Source organism: Suricata suricatta, chromosome 8 (genome assembly GCF_006229205.1).
Source record: "Suricata suricatta isolate VVHF042 chromosome 8, meerkat_22Aug2017_6uvM2_HiC, whole genome shotgun sequence".
NCBI classification, from domain to species: Eukaryota; Metazoa; Chordata; class Mammalia; order Carnivora; family Herpestidae; genus Suricata; species Suricata suricatta.
This window is the reverse complement of record NC_043707.1, coordinates 280,021-297,675: the sequence shown is the minus strand read 5'-3', so window position 1 is coordinate 297,675 and position 17,655 is coordinate 280,021. Positions and strand designations below refer to the sequence as shown.

The window sequence follows — 17,655 nt, the reverse complement described above, 5'->3', positions numbered from 1 at the left end:
GATACTGCGGGGTGCGGGCCCGTGCGGCCGTTCATTGTAGGCCGCGTAGGCCGGGCCGGGCGGGCCGGGAGCGGGACCCGGAAGACGGGCTCGGAGGGTGCGGGCAGGGGGCGCGTGCGGGGAGGCTTGCAGCACCGAGCAGGTTGTGCGGGCCGGGTGTCCAGACCGTGTGGTTTGCGACGAAGGTGTGGGGGATTCAAGGCTAGCAGGGCAGGTGTGTCAGAGGGGATGCTGACAAGGGCCGTTGATCTTGGGCTGTGTGAACCTGGAAAAGTGCGGGGTTCGGTTCCGAGAGGGCAGCTCCTTGCTTGAGGAGAGTGGAAGAGTGTCAGGAGAGACTGGGGTTCTGAGGGGGGGTGGGAGGCGGTCTTCTGGAGGAGGCCAGGGCGCGCAGCTGATGTGTTTGATTGGTTCGTGTCCGTCGTGGGCCTGGGGCCTGTTTCGGGTGTGTGGGGGGTGCGGAGTAGCCGCCGTGTGCAGGGATCCTGGAGGGATGCTGGACGGTAGCATGTCCCTTCCCTCTCCCCCGCGGCGGAAAGTAGGGATGAGTGAGTCTGAAACCCAAGGAGGGCCCTCCCTCAGAGGCAGGGGTGCCTGAGGCTGGTTCCAGGCTGTTGGTCTGGCTTGTCTGAGTGGCTGGACTCTTTCACATTGATGCCTTGCCCCAGAACTCTCTCCTGGGTGTGGAGCTCAGCTTCTTCCTCCACCCCACATTTGAAATTCAGTCCCCCGGGGAAGCCAGCGCTGCACGGCCAGGACAGTGAAACTTTTAGCTGGGCACTGGGTTCGTTAGAGGAAACAGATGCACGCACACGGTTGCACACACGCCCCGGGGGCTGTTCTCGGCTCATCTCTAAGATAATTGAAGAAGAATTCTTACTGTGCATCTCAGCCCCTCCTGTTTGCTTGCATGCACACCCTGCCTCTTCAGGAAGAGTCTCAGGCCCTGTTTTGAAGAACACACATGGTCCAAACCTGACCTCCCGGGATCGCAGTGTTTCGGTTTCAGTTTTAAGAACTTCTCTTCAGGGACAAGGATGGACAGGCATACAAAATACGATGTTTCTATTGGATTTTCAGCAGGTGTGGGTGTTTCTTGGGTTTCTAGCCTCAGAAAAGCTAAGTGGACTTTTTTGGGCTACATGGGTCATTGAGAACTTAGGTGGTGGAGGAATGGACGACACTGTAAAACAGGGGCCCTAACCCTTTCCGAGTTTAATTAGTGGACAGTTAGGAGAATGCCAGAGTCACGCTCTATTAATTGCACACCCCACATAAATTAAGAATTAAAAAGTTATATTTGAGTGAAGTAAATAAACAGACGTACCTCCATGCTGCGTGGAACCAGGGGGCGGCCTCCACGGTGACCGCAGGACACGGCACGTTTGGTATCACAGTTGCACATTACTTTTATGGAGCCCTTTTATTGATGGCAGTTACAGGCTGTTGGCCATATCCAGTGCTTGTGGGCATCTGACTCCATGTGAATTAATGGAGGCGCTTTACGTGTGGCATGTCCGTGTGCAGACACTACGCGCCTGGTGTGCTTCTGCGTGGGAACCCCGAGACGGCAGGAATCCGTGCAGGTCGATGACGGCAGTAGTTTGGAGAGGTGTTCGGTCCTTCCAGGGACGCCAAAGGTCTCCTGTCAGTTGACAGCCAAAAATAGATGTGAGTTACAAGAACTGTATCTTCAGGGCAGTGAAACATAGTTTAAAATGATTAGGGGACTTGTTCACACATGAATTTAAATGTTAACTTTTAACGACAACCGTGGTTTTGTAATAAAGTGCTAGAATCTTGAGTTTCTTGCTGTTTATAGAGCACGCTGTTTCCGCATCTACGAAGGCTAACATTTGGCTTTTCAGACAATTGTTGTTTGCCTTCATGTCGATAAATTAAATATTCACTGGTGCTTGTTATAAGACCTTGTGTTAGGTGCAGTGGGTCCTGCGGAAAGTGTTGAATCAGGCTGCTGCTAATAATGTACACGGGAGACATGGGTGTCTTCAGAGCAGGTGACGGCGACATGTAATTAACCTCCTGTTGGAACACAGGGACTGGGATCTTCGTCCAGGCTGGTGAACTAAAGAGTCTCAGGGTAAGGCTCGGGGCCAGGCCTGGGGCCTCCTTCCTGAGACACCCATCTCAGACCAGAGGACGGGAGATCGCGTGAGCTGCTGGGGGGAGGGGGGGGCCCTAGGCCACCACAGGTGCTCATTCTTGTTGAGGGGGCTCAGAGGAAGTGGTCAGTGACAGCAGGGGCCACAGCTGGAGGCCTTGACCTTAAGAAGCAGGCTGTTCCTGCTGAGATTACAGCCTCTCCAGTGGTTTTTTTTTATAAAAAGTCATTAGCAGCCGAAATGTCATCTGGGGGATGTTATCGTGACCCATTCTCTGTCCCTGGGTGCTTCTGCCTTGCAGCCGGCAGCAGCTGCGGGCAGGTGTGCAGTGTGAGAGCGCAGGTGTGGGGGAAGAGCCCAAGTAGGCCCTGGCCCAGAGGGTGGTGTGGTGGCCAGGGAGAGCTGCCCTTTGTGTGGGGAGTAGGTTTTCGGGGTTAATTTTCTACCCCCGGGCTTGTTTGGTGCCCTCGGTGTTGGGACCTGACCTGCTTCTCCCCAGCGCACCCAGCCAGACCACTTGGGTCATGGTACGCCGGGTGGCAGTCACCTGTCTGGCCTGCCTGGGAGGTGTAGCTGAGCTGTGGGCTCTGTGAGCTGCTGGAGGGTGCGGTAGGGTGGGTGGAAGGCCATGGGAGAGCTCTGGCCCGGGATTGCCTTCCTTCGCACCTTGGGCAAGCCTGTGGTGGCAACCTCAAGCCTGGAGTTCCCGGATGTCCAGGAGGGCGGGTGGGTTTGGTTTTGAGCCCATGGGGTTAAGTCACGTGGCCTGTGTGCTTCCTTAGCTAAAAGCTGTAACTGTGTTTGGATTTCATATTTTTTTTCCTATACCTTCTCTTTTCCTCAGGGTACTAAATTGCCACTTGCTATCAGGAGGATGCTTTTCTTAGAAGCAAGGTCAAGTGCAGCTTTCTGGTGGAAGCATTTTAAAGACTGTGCACACTGGTGACACGAGAAGGCCACTACGTGGGGGGCAAGGGGTGTACCTGGGTCACCTGGGTGAAGGCCGTGAAGGTGACCCCACCCCCCCGGCACTGTTCGTATAGTTGTGCGTTGGGAGGTAAGGGAGCACCTGTGTGTTTGCACATGTTAGGAGGCACATGACCTGTGAAGTGACGGGGTGGCTGTGGGCTTAGGGGATGTGGGGAGCAGACGTGACACCCGCTTCTGGTATGTGACGTGCCTACCTCCCGGTACCCGAGTATCGCGGCAAGCCTGCAGTGCTGGTGGGTGCAGTGTCCGTGGAGCCAGCCGCCACCCGAGTTGACACGGTCCCCCTGGAGCTTGCAGAGCAGGACTGGTTGTGGCCGAGGGGGGAGGTCCCCGTGCTGTTCTCGCAGAATGACACGTGAGGGGGCGGCGCTCTCCCCGTTCTGGGCATTCATTTGTAGATCCAGAGGCTTTCTTGTAGTTGTGGAAGGTTCCAGAAATGGTTTTAATATAGCACAAACCGATGACAACCATTGAAAATGTAAACTGAATTTCTGGCTCTGAGTTGGAGCGGGAGGGCATCATTGCGAGTCTTGTCTAGAGAAAGCCTCTGTGGTCATGTGTCCATGGACCCACCTTTCCTAATCCTTGTCCTCTTAATGGTTTCAACAGGACAGATTGACTCACTTTGGAGCTGTAAGTACTGATTATAGGGTGCAGCGTTCAGTGTACAGTGACGCAGGATCCCACAATGAGTATCCAAGAGCAGGGTTTCCCTTTGGACCTTGGAGCGAGTTTCACCGAAGATGCCCCCCGACCCCCAGTGCCTGGAGAGGAGGGTGAACTGGTGTCCACAGACCCCAGGCCCGTCAGCCACAGCTTCTGCTCTGGGAAGGGTGCCGGGGTCAAAGGTGAGACTTCGGCAGCCACACCGAGGCGCTCAGACCTGGACCTGGGGTACGAGCCAGAGGGCAGCGCCTCCCCCACCCCACCGTACTTGAAGTGGGCCGAGTCGCTGCACTCGCTGCTGGACGATCAGGATGGGATCAACCTGTTTCGGACTTTCCTGAAGCAGGAGGACTGTGCTGACCTGCTGGACTTCTGGTTCGCCTGCAGTGGCTTCCGGAAGCTGGAGCCCTGCGACTCGAATGAAGAAAAGAGGCTGAAGCTGGCCAAAGCCATTTACCGCAAATACATCCTCGACAGCAACGGCATTGTGTCCCGGCGGACCAAGCCCGCCACCAAGAGCTTCATAAAGGACTGCATCACGAAGCAGCTGATCGACCCTGCCATGTTTGACCAGGCCCAGACGGAGATCCAGTCCACCATGGAGGAGAACACCTACCCCTCCTTCCTCAAGTCTGATATTTATTTGGAATATACCAGGACAGGCTCGGAGAGCCCGAAGCTCTGTAGCGACCAGAGCTCTGGGTCCGGGACGGGGAAGGGCATACCCGGGTACCTGCCCACGCTGAACGAAGATGAGGAATGGAAGTGCGATCAGGACTTGCACGAAGACGGCGGCAGAGACCCTGCCCCCCCTGGCAGGCTCACGCAGAAGCTGCTTCTGGAGACGGCTGCCCCGCGGGCCTCCTCCAGTAGACGGTCCAGCGAAGGCAGAGAATTCAGGTGAGTCGGAGGCCAGGCGTCCGTGTCTGTGCCCACGTCCGAGACCTGGAGGAGCGGCCCGGGAGAGGTGGGGGTGTGCAGTGCTCCTGCCGTCCAGCCCCCAAGGGGGTGTGCTCCCGCGGCTGTGGGCGAGTTGTGGCTCGAGTGCTTGCCCGTGAGGTTGGTTGTGAAAAGTTTTTGTGTTTGTAAGTTGAGAGCTTGTCAAGAACGCTCTCAACTACGTGCCTTTGTAAGTCATTGAGGGCCTCGGAGTCTCAGGGATCGTGACACTGAAACTCGCCCGTTAGCAGCGAACTCTCTATTCTCTTGCGCAGAAGGTGGGTTTACCTGATAGACGTCATCCTTTTGGCTTAATAGAGGAGTGAACATCTAAACGCATCGATCCTTAGAGAATTATGGATTGTCGCATTTGGTACAGGTTTTCTGAGGTTCTTCCTGGAGGCGGGGGGGGGGGGGGGGGGGGGGGGGGGGGGGGGGGGGGGGGGGGGGGGGGGGGGGGGGGGGGGGGGGGGGGGGGGGGGGGGGGGAGGACGCTATGCTGCAGGAGAGTGTCACAGCGCTTGGGGAACTTCCTCTGCTTGTGACTCTAGGGCGGCCCTTTATTCCCGCGTGCGGTCCCTTCCCAGCATCTCGTGAAGCCGCGGGTGTAGCCTTTGCCACAGGCTCCGTGCAGCTCTGGAGGCGCCGGCGCGGCTGCCGAGCAGTTGTTACGGGCTGGGAGACCCGTTTCTCCGTCCTCCTCAGTGGGTCCTTCTGTGGTTTCTGGAGACGGATCTGGTCGGTGTTAGCGCGCGTCGGCAGGGCGCTCCATGTTCTGTCGTTTCCCTGTGGCTGGTCCTGGGGACGTCTGCCCGTGAGACCTTCAAAGCCCAGAATCTTTGTGGCCCCGCCGACCACACTGACTTGATCAGGAGTTAGAAGCCTTGTGCTGTGGCAGAGAAACTGGCTACTTGCTAATAAACACAGGAAGAAACATTTCTAGGTTTTAGACGTCATTTAAGTGATGTGATTCAAGATAACACCATTTGAATTAATTTTTGTGTGCTTTTTGCTCACTGTGTTTAGGTAAATGCTGTCAATATATCAAGTTTTTTAGGACACAGCTTACTATAAAAATTTTCTAAGTAAGGCTAGCAACTGACACAGGTTTTTAAGATTTTTTAAAGTTTTTTAAAGATGTTTATTTATTTTTGAGAGAGAGGCAGGCAGAGTGTGAGTGGGGGAAGGGGCAGAGAAAGTGGGAGACGCAGAATCAGAAGCAGCTGTAGGCTCGAGCTGTCAGCACAGAGCTGATGCGGGGCTCGAACCCACGTACAGTGAGGTCGTGACCTGAGCCAAAGTCAGACGCTTTGCTGACTGAGCCACCCAGGCGCCCCAGTGCTAAGTACCATTTCATTGTCTGGGTGGCCCACAGTTAATGTGCCCCTCACCTGCTGAGGGGCATTGTGGGTGCTCCCGAGTTTTGGCGGTCACGAATAAAGCTGCAGCACACATCTGTGCGGGAGCTGTCACCTTTGGGTGAACGCCATGCCAAGCAGGCTACGTGCTGTCACTGTGGAGCCTGACATGGGGCTTGATCTCATGAACCGTAAGGTTGTGACCTGAGCTTAAATCCTGAGTGGGTCGCCTGACCCACTGAGCCACCCAGGGGCCCGCAGATGCCTCTCTTAAGCATTGATTGTGCATGGAGACGTGTGTCAGGAGGGCCATTGTTTGGGACAAGATGACCCAGGGGGGTCTCCCCAACCTAGAGCCTCACAGTTCCTTGAGTTCTCCATCCCGGGGCTGTGCCAAGATTGCTCTCTGGTGTCTGTTTCCCTGACCAGGCAGGGGTGGTCTCTGTTTTCCGGCAGAGGCCTGAGCATCTGCCCTCACTTGGTCCTGCACGGGTGCACGTGGCAGGTTTCCATGAAGACAGCGTGAGCAGAGTTAGATGAGTGTTTTATCGAGGTCTCTGTCACACCTGGGGAAGCAAGCGTGCCCCTGGCCATCTGCTTTTATGCTGCCCACCTGGCACCATTTCGAGCCCCTGCACCACGGGATCCCAGAATCCCCTGCTGCGCTCTGTGTGTCCGCAGACATTCCCAGTCTTCATTGCCCACAGGTGGTGGAGCGTTGACTAGCACTTTGGTTGGTTCACACCCATCATCTCCACTGGTGAATCGGCAGAAGGTGTGTGAATGACTCGGTGTTGGGGCCCAGGGCTGAGGGACCCGCGCTGGCAGACTCAGGTTGTACTGCCTCAGGGAAAGTGTGGGCTGGCCCCCAGGTGCGGCGACGGGCTGGTGGGACGGCCTGGCCTGTCACCTGCCTCGGCCATTCAGTCAGCCACACTTCACAGTCCTGCTGGTTTTCGTGACTGACCTCGGCAGGCGCCTTCTGTTTCCGGTTAGTACCCGACCTTCCTCGTCGGGTGGGAAGTTCCCCAGGGACAGGGTCCCACATGCAGTCTTGTGTCTTCCTGGTGGGCCGGCCCAGTGAGTTGCTTCTGGTCGGGGCTGGTCATCATGGTCATGGCCGGAGAGCGGACTGTGGATGCCGTTCGTAGCAGGAGCGGGTCCGCATTTAAAGGGCAGACTCTTTCCAGGACCCCTTCATATTGTGACTAAGAAACAGTCTGTCCTGTTGGTTGGCTTATTGATTGTATTTTTGGTAACGGCTTAAAAGGTCAAGAGAAGAAATGTAAAAAGAGGAAATGCCCCAAATCTATACAATTTCCATGGATTGCAGAAAAGCAAGGCTGATTTTGGGTTTCTGATTGGAGTTCCAAGTGGAGCAGGGTGCGTTTCAGGTTGTGGCTCTGGGGACAGTGGCCTGGCTGCGGAGGGTACAGTGTGTGCATTTGTCTTGTTTAATAGTGAGCCCGTTAGGTTGGAGCGCTGGCAAATTCTCTCCGCCGTTGAGCTTTGAACCCGTTTGTGACGAGCGTCGTTCATCTTTAGCGTCTGGCTCTCGCCCGAGCCCTGCGCTGCTCCTCGGCTGCGGCGCCGGCTGGCCGCTCCGCTCGGTCGGGGGCGTGCAGCTTCGGGAGAGAGCGGGGCCTCTTGACGTTCTCGTCGTTTTCCAGACGTGTGACGACTTCTAGCCGCACAGAGGATCCCTGAGTGGGTGACTGGAGGCGTTTTCAGAGAAACCTTGGTGGGTGGCCCTGGGTCCTCGGGTCGGGAGTTTGCACGCCTCCCCCTCCCCTTGCCAGCTGGACGGCGAGAACGTGGGGCTTGGTGGTGTAGCTTCAGGAGCCCTCGCCTGACGACCTGTCCGCCAGGCAGCGCCTGCGAGGTCAGTCTCCTGGTTTGTGACAGAGGAAGAGTCGCCGCACCGCACACCTCTCTGTGCTCACGTGTGTGATGGGGAGGACGAGGTGACGCCTGCCCAGTGAGGGGTCCCGTGCGACCTCGGGGTGCCCCTGTGCCGGCCCCCCAGCCCCTTTGTCGTCTGAATTTCACCAACACTGCTAGATGAATTACAGATGGTTTCAAAGACAGGAATGCCGTGTCCAGGATTTCATACTGTATTTCCTTCGGGGGAGGCGTAGTAACTCCCCCCCCCCCACAGCCGTCCCTCTGGTAATCATTCTGGCCTCCGGGAGCGGCAGCAGCATCTGCCAGGTCAAGCCAAGCCCTCTGACCCCTGCTCTGTGCGCCCCCGCGCCTAGCGCAGCAGCTCGTCTGAGTTCCCCACCAAATGTGTGTTGAATCCCTCTGCCTCCTGCCGTCTGCGCGCTGGCTCCCGTCGCCTCTTCCTGGGCCACCACCGCAGAACCTCTGTCTGCGCCTCTGTCTCTTCTCCCCACGGCGCCAGGGCAGTCAGTCCCTCCTAAGTGCAAGTCCCATCGCGTGGTCCTTTCTCCAGCGCCGTCGGGACTCCCCACGGCACCTGACTCGACCCCAAGGCCCTGCGAGACGTGTGTGCAAGTGCTGGACCCCGGCCCAGCTGTCACGTACCTGTCACTGGTGTACGTGGCCGTTGACATTTTTAAATGAGAGTCTGCAAGTGCTTTTTGCTCTGCTTTAGTCATGTAAAACTCCATGGTCTCTGACAGGTTTCAGCAGAGTCCGGGGAAGCATCTGCAGTTAGCCATCAGACTGGAGGCTTCTGGAACAGAGAGGTCCTCGGCTTGGGCCTCTGCGATGGTGGGCTTGTGACAGGGAAGTGCTTGCAGACAGCCGATGAGCAACCCTGGTGGCCGGGCCCTTTGCGCGGAAGGTGCTGCCCACGGCTCTGACGTGCCGCCGGTTCAGGACCGTTTCAGGAGAGCGCGGGGCCGGTGCCGTTCTTGGGACTGAGCCACGCCTGTAGGTCAGCCGCCTGCTGACCGGCCTGTTTGTGCCCTGGTGTCCCAGAGATCTGAATTTGACCCTTAGTCACTGGCTCTGTTAATCCTTTCTAGAATCCCAACTTCATTGACATCAGGTTACCCTGCAGCTACTGGAAGGCCTGGGAGGGCGGATTTGCGGGGAGCCGTAGAAGCGCAGTCAGGAAAGAAAGGCGGTGGAAGAACTCTTCTCCAGCCTGCGGCCGGCCGGGGCTGCCTCCCTGCGTGTGGGGAAGGGACTCGGTGTGGCCGGATCTCCCCGGTGTCACATCAGTGCAGACGGTCAGTTCTGGGAGCCACTCGGGGCCCTCTTACAGCCCGTCAGTTCCAAGATGTGTTTGATCCGAGGCGACAGCTCAGACTTCTCTTCAGTCCCTTCCCGGGACCCAGGCTGGCTGTCTGACTTTGTTCGCAGAGACCCCTCCGGTGTGGGCAGGCCGAGCACGGCCCTGGGCGGCCCCCCGTCGCGCGGTGGGTTCCAGTGCTGGCCGTGAGTCTTCTCTGGGAACCGGGAGGCTTCTGGTGTCGGGTGGGGTTGGCTCTTGCAGTTGTGGGGGACATGGGCTCGGTGGCCGGGCGCGCACCATCCGCAGTCCCCTGCAGCGAGGGCTCCCTGTCCCTTCCCGGGCCCTGTGCCCCCGCAGCTTTGTGCGCTTTGAGTTATTTAATGCTTTTTGGTGGTGTTTGCTTTTGGCACTGACCCTCTCTGGGTCTTACCTGACTCATCTTCAGCGTGGGGCCAGTGTCTTCTCTTGAACCAGCACCTTTTTTTTTTAATTTTTTTAATGTTTTATTTATTTTTGATACAGAGAGAGACAAAGCATGAGAGGGGGAGGGGCAGAGAGAGAAGGAGACACACAACTGGAAGCAGGCTCCAGGCTCTGAGCTGTCAGCACAGAGCCTGACGCGGGGCTCGAACCCACGAACGTGAGATCTGACCTGAGCTGAAGTCGGAGGCTCAACCGACTGAGCCACCCAGGCGCCCCTGAACCAGCACTTTAATGGAATCCTGACGGGCGCCTGGCCGGCTCGGTCAGTGGAACGTGTGACTCTTGATCTCAGGGTCGTGAGTTCAAGCCCCACACTGAGTGTAAAACCTACTAAAAAAAAATCATGAAGAATGTGTTTGCAGCAGTGCTCGCGACAGCTAGCCACGTAGCTGGACGTCCGGCACGGGGCGGCGGGGGGAGGTTTGCACGGGCGCCATCTCTGCGCAGTTAGAGAATGTAGGCTCTTCGCTTTTCTGCATTTTCCAAGTTTCTACAAAACATACTTATAGAAATTCAATGCAAAAAATATGTTGCTCGAAGGCCTGAATTATATGCTTTTCAAAAGTCTGTATTTTCTTTAAGAAGGATGCATGTAAATGTTTCCTTTTAATAAGATCTTAGATCTATTTATTTATATTATTTTTTAATGTCATTTACATTTTTTGGTTTATTTTTGAGAGAGAGAGAGAGAAACAGCACGAGTGCAGGAGGGGCAGAGAGCGAGGGAGACACAGAATCCAAAGCAGGCTCCAGGCTCCAGGCCCTGAACTGCCAGCACAGAGCCCGACACGGGACTCAAACCCACAAACCGTGAGATCATGACCTGAGCCGAAGCAGATGCCCAACCACTGAGCCACCCAGGTGCCTCAGATCTCTTTTTTTAATCTCTTTTTTTTTTAATGTTTTGTTTTATTTTTGATAGAGCATGAGGGGGAGGGGCAGAGAGAGAAGGAGACACAGAACCGGAAGCGCGTTCCAGGCTCTGAGCTAGCTGTCAGCACAGAGCCCAACGCGGGGCTCGAATCCATGAACGTGAGAGATCTGACCTGAGCTGAAGTCGGAGGCTTAACTGACTGAGTCACCCAGGTGCCCCTTTAATCTCTTTTTTAAGGTTATTTATTTATTTGTTTATTGTGAGAATGAGAGTGAGAGTGAGAGTGAGAGTGAGAGAGAGAGAGAGAGAGGCAAGTATGGGGAAAGATACAGAGAGAGGGAATCCCAAGCAGACTCTGCTCTGTCAGCAAAGAGCTCCCCACGGGCTTTTGAGATCGTGGCCTGAGCCAAAATCAGGAGTCAGATGCTTAACCGACTCAGCCACCCGGGTGCCCCAGGCTCGGATCTTCATGTTTGTACTGCTGTGGCAGTATTTTATATTAATTTTCGTTCTTACAAAAAATATGGAGACAGAAAAAACTCAAGTAATGTTAAAAGGCTGATAACTAAACTTAGCAGTCCCAGAGGCACCCGGTCAGCTCAGCTGCTGGAGTGAGCAACTTTTGTTCTCAGGGTTGTGGGTTCAAGCCCCATGTTGGGTGTAGAGATTACTTAAAAAAATTTTTTTTAATTAAAAAATTATTTTGATGTTTGTTTATTTTTAGAGAGACACAGTGTGAGCAGGGGGGAGGGGCAGAGAGAGAGAGGGAGACAGAATCTGAAGCAGGTTCCAGGCTCTGAGCTGTCAGCACAGAGCCCGATGTGGGGCTTGAACCCACGAACCGTGAGATCATGACCTGAGCTGAAGTCCAGACGCTTAACCGACTGAGCCCCCCAGGTGCCCCTAAGCATTTTCTTTGTTAAGAAGTACCACTTTCTGCCCGTGTTTTTGAATTATAATAGCTGCAGTTCCCCTCTGATTAGTTATTTGACTGGGTGATGTAAGTCTCCCCGGACTTTGTATCAGCTTACCTAACGCCTCGTGTGTATATGTCTCTGCATTATGGAACCTGCCAGATGAACTGCTTTCTTTCTCTGAGAGACCCTAAAACCCGCCCTGTTCCCACTTCCCTTGAGACGGTTCCTGAGTCGTGTGGTGTGGACTGCTGTGTGGCCGCGTGTGCCTGCCGCGCGGTGCCGTGTGGCTGTCCTGTGGCCGCGGTGCCCGCTCTGCGGTGTTGGTTTCGTGGCGCTGGAGAAACCGGTCCTTCAGTTCTGCAGACTTGTTGAATCTGACTTCTTTGGTGATTTCCTATTTCCCATTTTCGCTGCTCCTTCGTTTCAGGGTTCCTATTATTTAGATGTTGGATGGCCTGGATTTAAACTCAATCTCTTTTTCTCTTATTTTCCATTTCTTTTTGTTGCGTTTTCTGATCTATTCCCTGCCCTTGTTTTTTGAATGTCTGCTCTAAAAAAACAAAGAGAACGTGTCTTTTTTTTTTTTTTTTTTTTTTTTTTGCTCATGGGTCAACATTGCTAAAAGTCTTTCTGGAGATGTCATTTGTAACTCCTTCATTATCGTTTTGCCCGGCTTTCTGGGGAGGGCAGTCCTCGTGTCCTCTGAGTTCCTGTCTTACGGGCTCTGGTGCTTTCCGTCTTCCTTGCTGGATGTTCTGCCCCAGTGGTGGCGCGGGGCGGGCGCTGGATTCGGAGCGGGAGTCGTGGACCCTGGGCGCCGGCCATACGCACGGTGGCCTTTCCGAGCCCGTGTTCACAGTGTTCTCGCCGCCCGGGGCCTTTCTCTGTCGCGGTCTTTTCTCTGGGTGATTTGCTTCCCTTGGGGCCTGGGTGTTGGTCAAGGAGTTTGGGATTTCCCGGGTGAGGATGCAGACTGTCACCTAACCCCTCAGTTTTCAGTCCCCGCCCCCCTAATGTCTTCCCCTGTCCCTGATCTCCCCAAACCCGGAGCTTCTGTCTGCGTTTCTCCAGAGACTGACTGTCCGGCGTGGTCCGGGGGCACGGACAGCCCGGTTTTGGCGTCGTGCCCTCTGCCCAGCCCCCGGTAAGGGGACGGTTGGTTAGGGCCAGAAGCCCTGCATGGAGGCGGCGGAGGCCTGCCCCTCGGTTCTGCAGAGCAGGGCCTGGCGTGCCCAGGAGAAGTCTTCGAGACGAAATCCGAGACGGAGATGTGAACCTGCCGTGTCGGGGACGTGGGCTGGGATCCCCTTGAAGTGTGTCATTTGGAAGGGGCGGCATTGCGAAAGGATTCTTTCCTTTTTAACAGAAATTCATTCAGGACCCCTCTACGACCTACTGAATGCGGATGTGGGACCTCCGGGGGCACGTGTATCCCGGGAGTCAGGCTTGTCTGTACCCGCTGGAGCTGGGGGGTTGGGGTCCGAGGTGGACCTGGGGACGGTTTCTCCGTCCTGTGTGACTCTCGGTTTCTCACCGGACCTTCTCGGTTCATGTCCGGACAGCCGACCCCTGGTCCGGTGGTGGGGTGTGACACGGCCACGCGGTTGGAGGGCAGGAGGAGACGTGGCGCCCTCGTGTCCGGGAAAGGAGGCCTCCGCCGTGTGGCCCCGTGCGCTGCGCCTCTGGGAGGAGAATGGAGAGCGATGCAGACACGTTATTTGTTGAGTGCCCTCCGTGTGCCAGACAACCTTCTAGAAGCTGCAGATTCACCCTGACCGAAGCACACAAAACTTCTCCACTCCTGGAGCTTACAGTTTATTTTAACAGGGAGTGGTAAAGGATGAAAAAACAAACCATAGGATGTTCCCGACGGTGACGAGCACTGTGGTGAAGTACAGGGTGGGAAAGGGCAGTGAGGGACAGAGGAAGGGTTGGGACTTTAACAGAGTGTTGCCAGAGAGGGTCCTGTTTGAGAGGATGGCTTTCGAGCGAGACCTCAAGAAAGTGAGGGCACAAATCACGGGAAGGTGGTTGCAGGCAAAGGGGAAGCCAGCGGGGCAGCGTGGCCAGAGCGGAGCGCGAAGGCGGCGCCCTGGGAGGTGAGTCCAGAGGCGGGACTGGACGTTCGGAGGTGGGGCTGGACGAGCCAGCGCGACCTCTGCCGTGGCCTCTCGCAGGCCGTCGGTGTAGCGATGAGGTCTGGAGGCGCGGGTCTGGTTGACCTCCCCGGGACTCGAGCGACACGCCGCCTCCGAGGCTCGGGGGACGGGCAGGAAGCGACGAGGAGGTGAGGTCGGAAGAAGCCTGCGGAGTGTGGGGTCTTGGACGCCAGAGGGAAGGATGGGATGATCAAGTGCTGCTAACGGGTGAAGTGACAAGGGGACCGACAGTCATAGCTTAACAGTGTGGAGATTAGTGGGTGATCCTGAGTGATCCTGGGTGGTTGGGGCGGGGCGGGGACGGTAAGGGTATAGTGAAACGACTTTCTTTTTTTTTTTTTTTAACATTTATTTATTTTTGAGAGAGAGAGAGAGAGAGAGAGACAGTGTAATCAAGGGAGGGGCAGAGAGAGAGAAGGAGACACAGAATCTGAAGCAACTCCAGGCTCTGAGCTGTCCGCAAAGAGCCTTTCATGGGGCTCGAACTCATGAACCACGAGATCATGATCTGAGCCGAAATTAGACACTCAACCGACTGATCCAACCAGGTGCCCCTGGTTAGTTTTTTAAAAATCCATATTATCTCCTTTAAATTGGCATATTTAGTTGATTTATATTTAACAAAATTGCAAATAAATTTGGATTTAAGACGGTCTATTTATATCCTGTTGGTTCCAACCTTTTTCTCTATACTTGCTTTCTTTGGGATTAATTGAATATTTTGTATTCAGATTTCCTCCAGATTCGCTGTTTATATATTTACATACTGCTTTTTAAGTGGTTATTGTAGAGATTATAATGTGCATCCTTGGCCTGTTTAAATATAATTAATGTAAGTTGTTTCTTTCGTTATTTACCCCAAAAAGGCGAAGACGTCAGCCTAACACTGATTACCTCCCCTTTTGCTCTTTTTGCAGTGAGCGTTTATTTTACTTCTATGTCTGTCGTAAGCCTCACATGGCTTGGTCATTATTTTGATACACCTAGCAGTCGTATGCTTTAAGTGTTTACCTTTTCCGTTTTATTCGGTTCCTTCCTGCTTCTCGAAGATCCCTTTAGAGATCCTTTTCTTATATAGGCGGAACTCTCTTAAGTGTTTCTTTCGGTTAGATTGGCTGGTGACAAGTTCGGTTTTTATTTATTTTTCTTTTTATTTTTCTTAAATGTTTTATTTATTTTTGAGGGAGAGAGAGAGACAGCATGAGCAGGGGAGGGTCAGAGAGAGAGGGAGACACAGAATCTGAAGCAGCTCCAGGCTCTGAGCTAGCTGTCAGCACAGAGCCTGATGCGGGGCTTGAACCAACGCACCGTGAGATCATGACCTGAGCCGAAGCCGGATGCTCAACCGACTGAGCCCCCCAGGCGCCCCAAGTTCGGCTTTTAGTGGCCTGAAAATGCCTTCACTGTAACTTTGGAAGGACGCTCTGGGTGGCTCGGGAGCTCTAGGGCGGCGGTTCCCCGCTTCCTGGGCGCCGTCCGCTGTCTTCTTGCCACTGCGGTGTCCGCGGGGAAGTCCGCCGCCAGGGTCCCTGCTGCGCGTTGTAGGTCATTTGTTCCACTTTAGGTGCCACTGTTAAGACGTTCTGGTTGCCCTGGGTAACGGGACTCGCGGGGTTTTACTGCCGTGTGCTTATTTGCTTGAAGTCTCAGGCACTTTGTGTGTCCACATCTTTGGGAGGTTCTGTTAGGAGCCCTTCCAATATTGCTTCTGCTCGATTCTTTCTCGTCTCCTCCTGGAATTCCAATTATTCGTATGCTCGGCTTTTCTGTCTTTCTGCCTTTCATTAAGGTTTTATTATTTTTTAAAAATATCATTTATTTATTTTGTGAGAGAGCGTGGGTGTGAGAGGACCCGTGTATACAAGCGGGGGGAGGGGAGGGGGCAGAGAGAGGGAGAGACAGGCTCCCAGGCAGGCCCCGAGCCATCAGTGCAGAGCCCAGCCTGCTGGGGGGCCTGAACTCATGGACTGTCAGATCATGACCTGAGCCGAGATCAGGAGTCAGACGCCGAACTGACAGCCACGTAAGCCCCCCAGAGCTTACTTTTGATGAACTAGGCCTTCTATTAGAAGTTTCTGTGTGATTTTAAATAGGAGTCAGAGAAGCCTGTGAAAAGTGGTTGCTGATAGGTGTCCCTGTATCTCTGGTTGTGACTTGCAGTGTCCCCTGGGCAGAGAGGCTGCTCTGCCCTGCGGTGACCGTCTCGCTTGTCCTGAGGACTGTCTTCGGTGGCATTTCTTCTACAGACCATGTCGCAGCCTGCTGTGGTCAGGTGCACGAGCAGAGACTGGAGTTGGTGCCCACAGTTTATAAGATGCAAATATATTTCGAAAGATGGAGTGCTCCTCTTCCCCGGGCTCCCCCTCCCCACTGCGGGCCTCCCTGCCCTGCGAGGACTGACCGCTTGGAGGTGACTAACAGGAGTCACTCATTGTGTGTCCTTCCGAAGCGTCTGCATGCACGCATGTATTAACATAAACAAGCTCTCTTTTTAATAATACACTTTGTTGGGGCGCCTGGGTGGCTCAGTTCGTTAAGTGTCCGACTTCGGCTCAGGTCATGATCTCACGGTTCATGGGTTTGAGCCCCGCGTCGGGCTCTGTGTTGACAGCTCAGAGCCTGGAGCCTGCTTCAGATTCTGTGTCTCCCTCTCTTTCTACACATCCCCCACTCACATTCTGTCTGTCTGTCTCTCACAAATAAACATTACAAAAATAATAAAGTGGAAATTTTCTTATGAGAAATTGATATGATCTGGGGTGCCTGGGTGGCTCAGTCAGTGAAGCATCCAGCCTCGGCTAAGGGCATGATCTCACAGTGGGGTCTGAGCTCTGCGTTGGGATCTCTGCTGTCCGTACACAGCCCGCTTTGAACCCTCTGTTCCCCCCTCCCATGCATCCTCCCCCTCTCAAAAATAAACATTAAACCAAAGAAAAGGGAAATGGATATGACCTAAAATAATTAGCTCATTAACAGACAGTATGGTCTGTCTTGAGCACACACTCCGGATCTATTGAGTATGTGTGCATTTTTCAGCTATAAAGATGGCTTTACTAATTACTGCAAATGTTCCTAGAATTTTCTTTGTGGTTTGAGTCACATAGCTTGTGTCCATCTTAGTTTTTGCCACATTCCCCATGTGACAGAGCTGATTGGATGGATCCATGGCCCCGGTCGCTGTGGACACAGCCAGCTGGCCTAAAGAGGAGCAGGCCCCGGGGGTTGGGCAGAGCCAGGCTGGAGAGGCGCTGCGCATGTGCGCTGTGTGCACACCACAGTGCGAAGGTGCAGGCGCCGCTTCGGCCCTGCTCAGCAGGCTGCGTGTCGCCGGTCCCCTTGCTGGGGCACAGATCCAGGGGCCCACAGATGGTCCTGTGCTGGAGCCCTCCCCCTTCCCCGGGGTTCCCTCCAGGCAGCGTCCGCAGGGCACAGGTGTGGAAGTGGCAGTGCCCCGCCCTCTGTTCCGAGATAGAGGTCGGTGTGGGGCCAGGCCAGCAGCGAGGACCTGGAGATCCCAACGATGGAGGGAACCTGCACCTTGGCTCCTGGAAGTTTCCTTCGCTTTGGAATGTAAAGTTCCGAGGTGCTGTGTGGAGCTGCGCTGGAGGTACTCCGAAGATGACGTCATTTCCATGGCAAAGAAAGACTGACAGACGGAAGCAGCCAGGCCATGCTCTCACTGCTCAGTTATCATCATGCGTCTCTTTACAAACTACAGCGTTGCAGTTTCGCTTTCTCTCAGGTGGTCGTGTTAAGTTCATTTCGATGAAGTGAAACCCCTTTAAAAAGGAAAACCTTTTCAGACGTGTGAAAGAAAGCTCATAAGCAGAAACATCAAGTAACTCAAGCTACCCAGCGATTTTCTGTTGCTCCTCCAGGTTTTCACGTTGTGCACGGAGGCTGCTTCTCCGTGCTCAGGCAAGGAGGGCAGACCTGCGTCC

The 17,655-nt window shown here is 54.6% G+C and overlaps 1 protein-coding gene across 2 annotated transcripts in view; it reads left to right on the top strand.

Moving 5' to 3' along the window:
- Positions 1–2,746: 2,746 nt before the first annotated feature.
- The window catches only part of AXIN1 (axin 1), a 47,172-nt gene continuing 32,263 nt past the window's right edge, over positions 2,747–17,655 (top strand). The window contains exons 1-2 of one of the 2 annotated variants that reach the window (XM_029947058.1): positions 2,747–3,180; positions 3,723–4,679. In XM_029947058.1, the coding sequence (XP_029802918.1) occupies positions 3,802–4,679 (878 nt within the window). In that variant the 5' untranslated portion in view covers positions 2,747–3,180; positions 3,723–3,801. The remainder of the gene's footprint in view (positions 3,181–3,722; positions 4,680–17,655) is intronic. The other variant, XM_029947059.1, reaches the window with a different exon arrangement.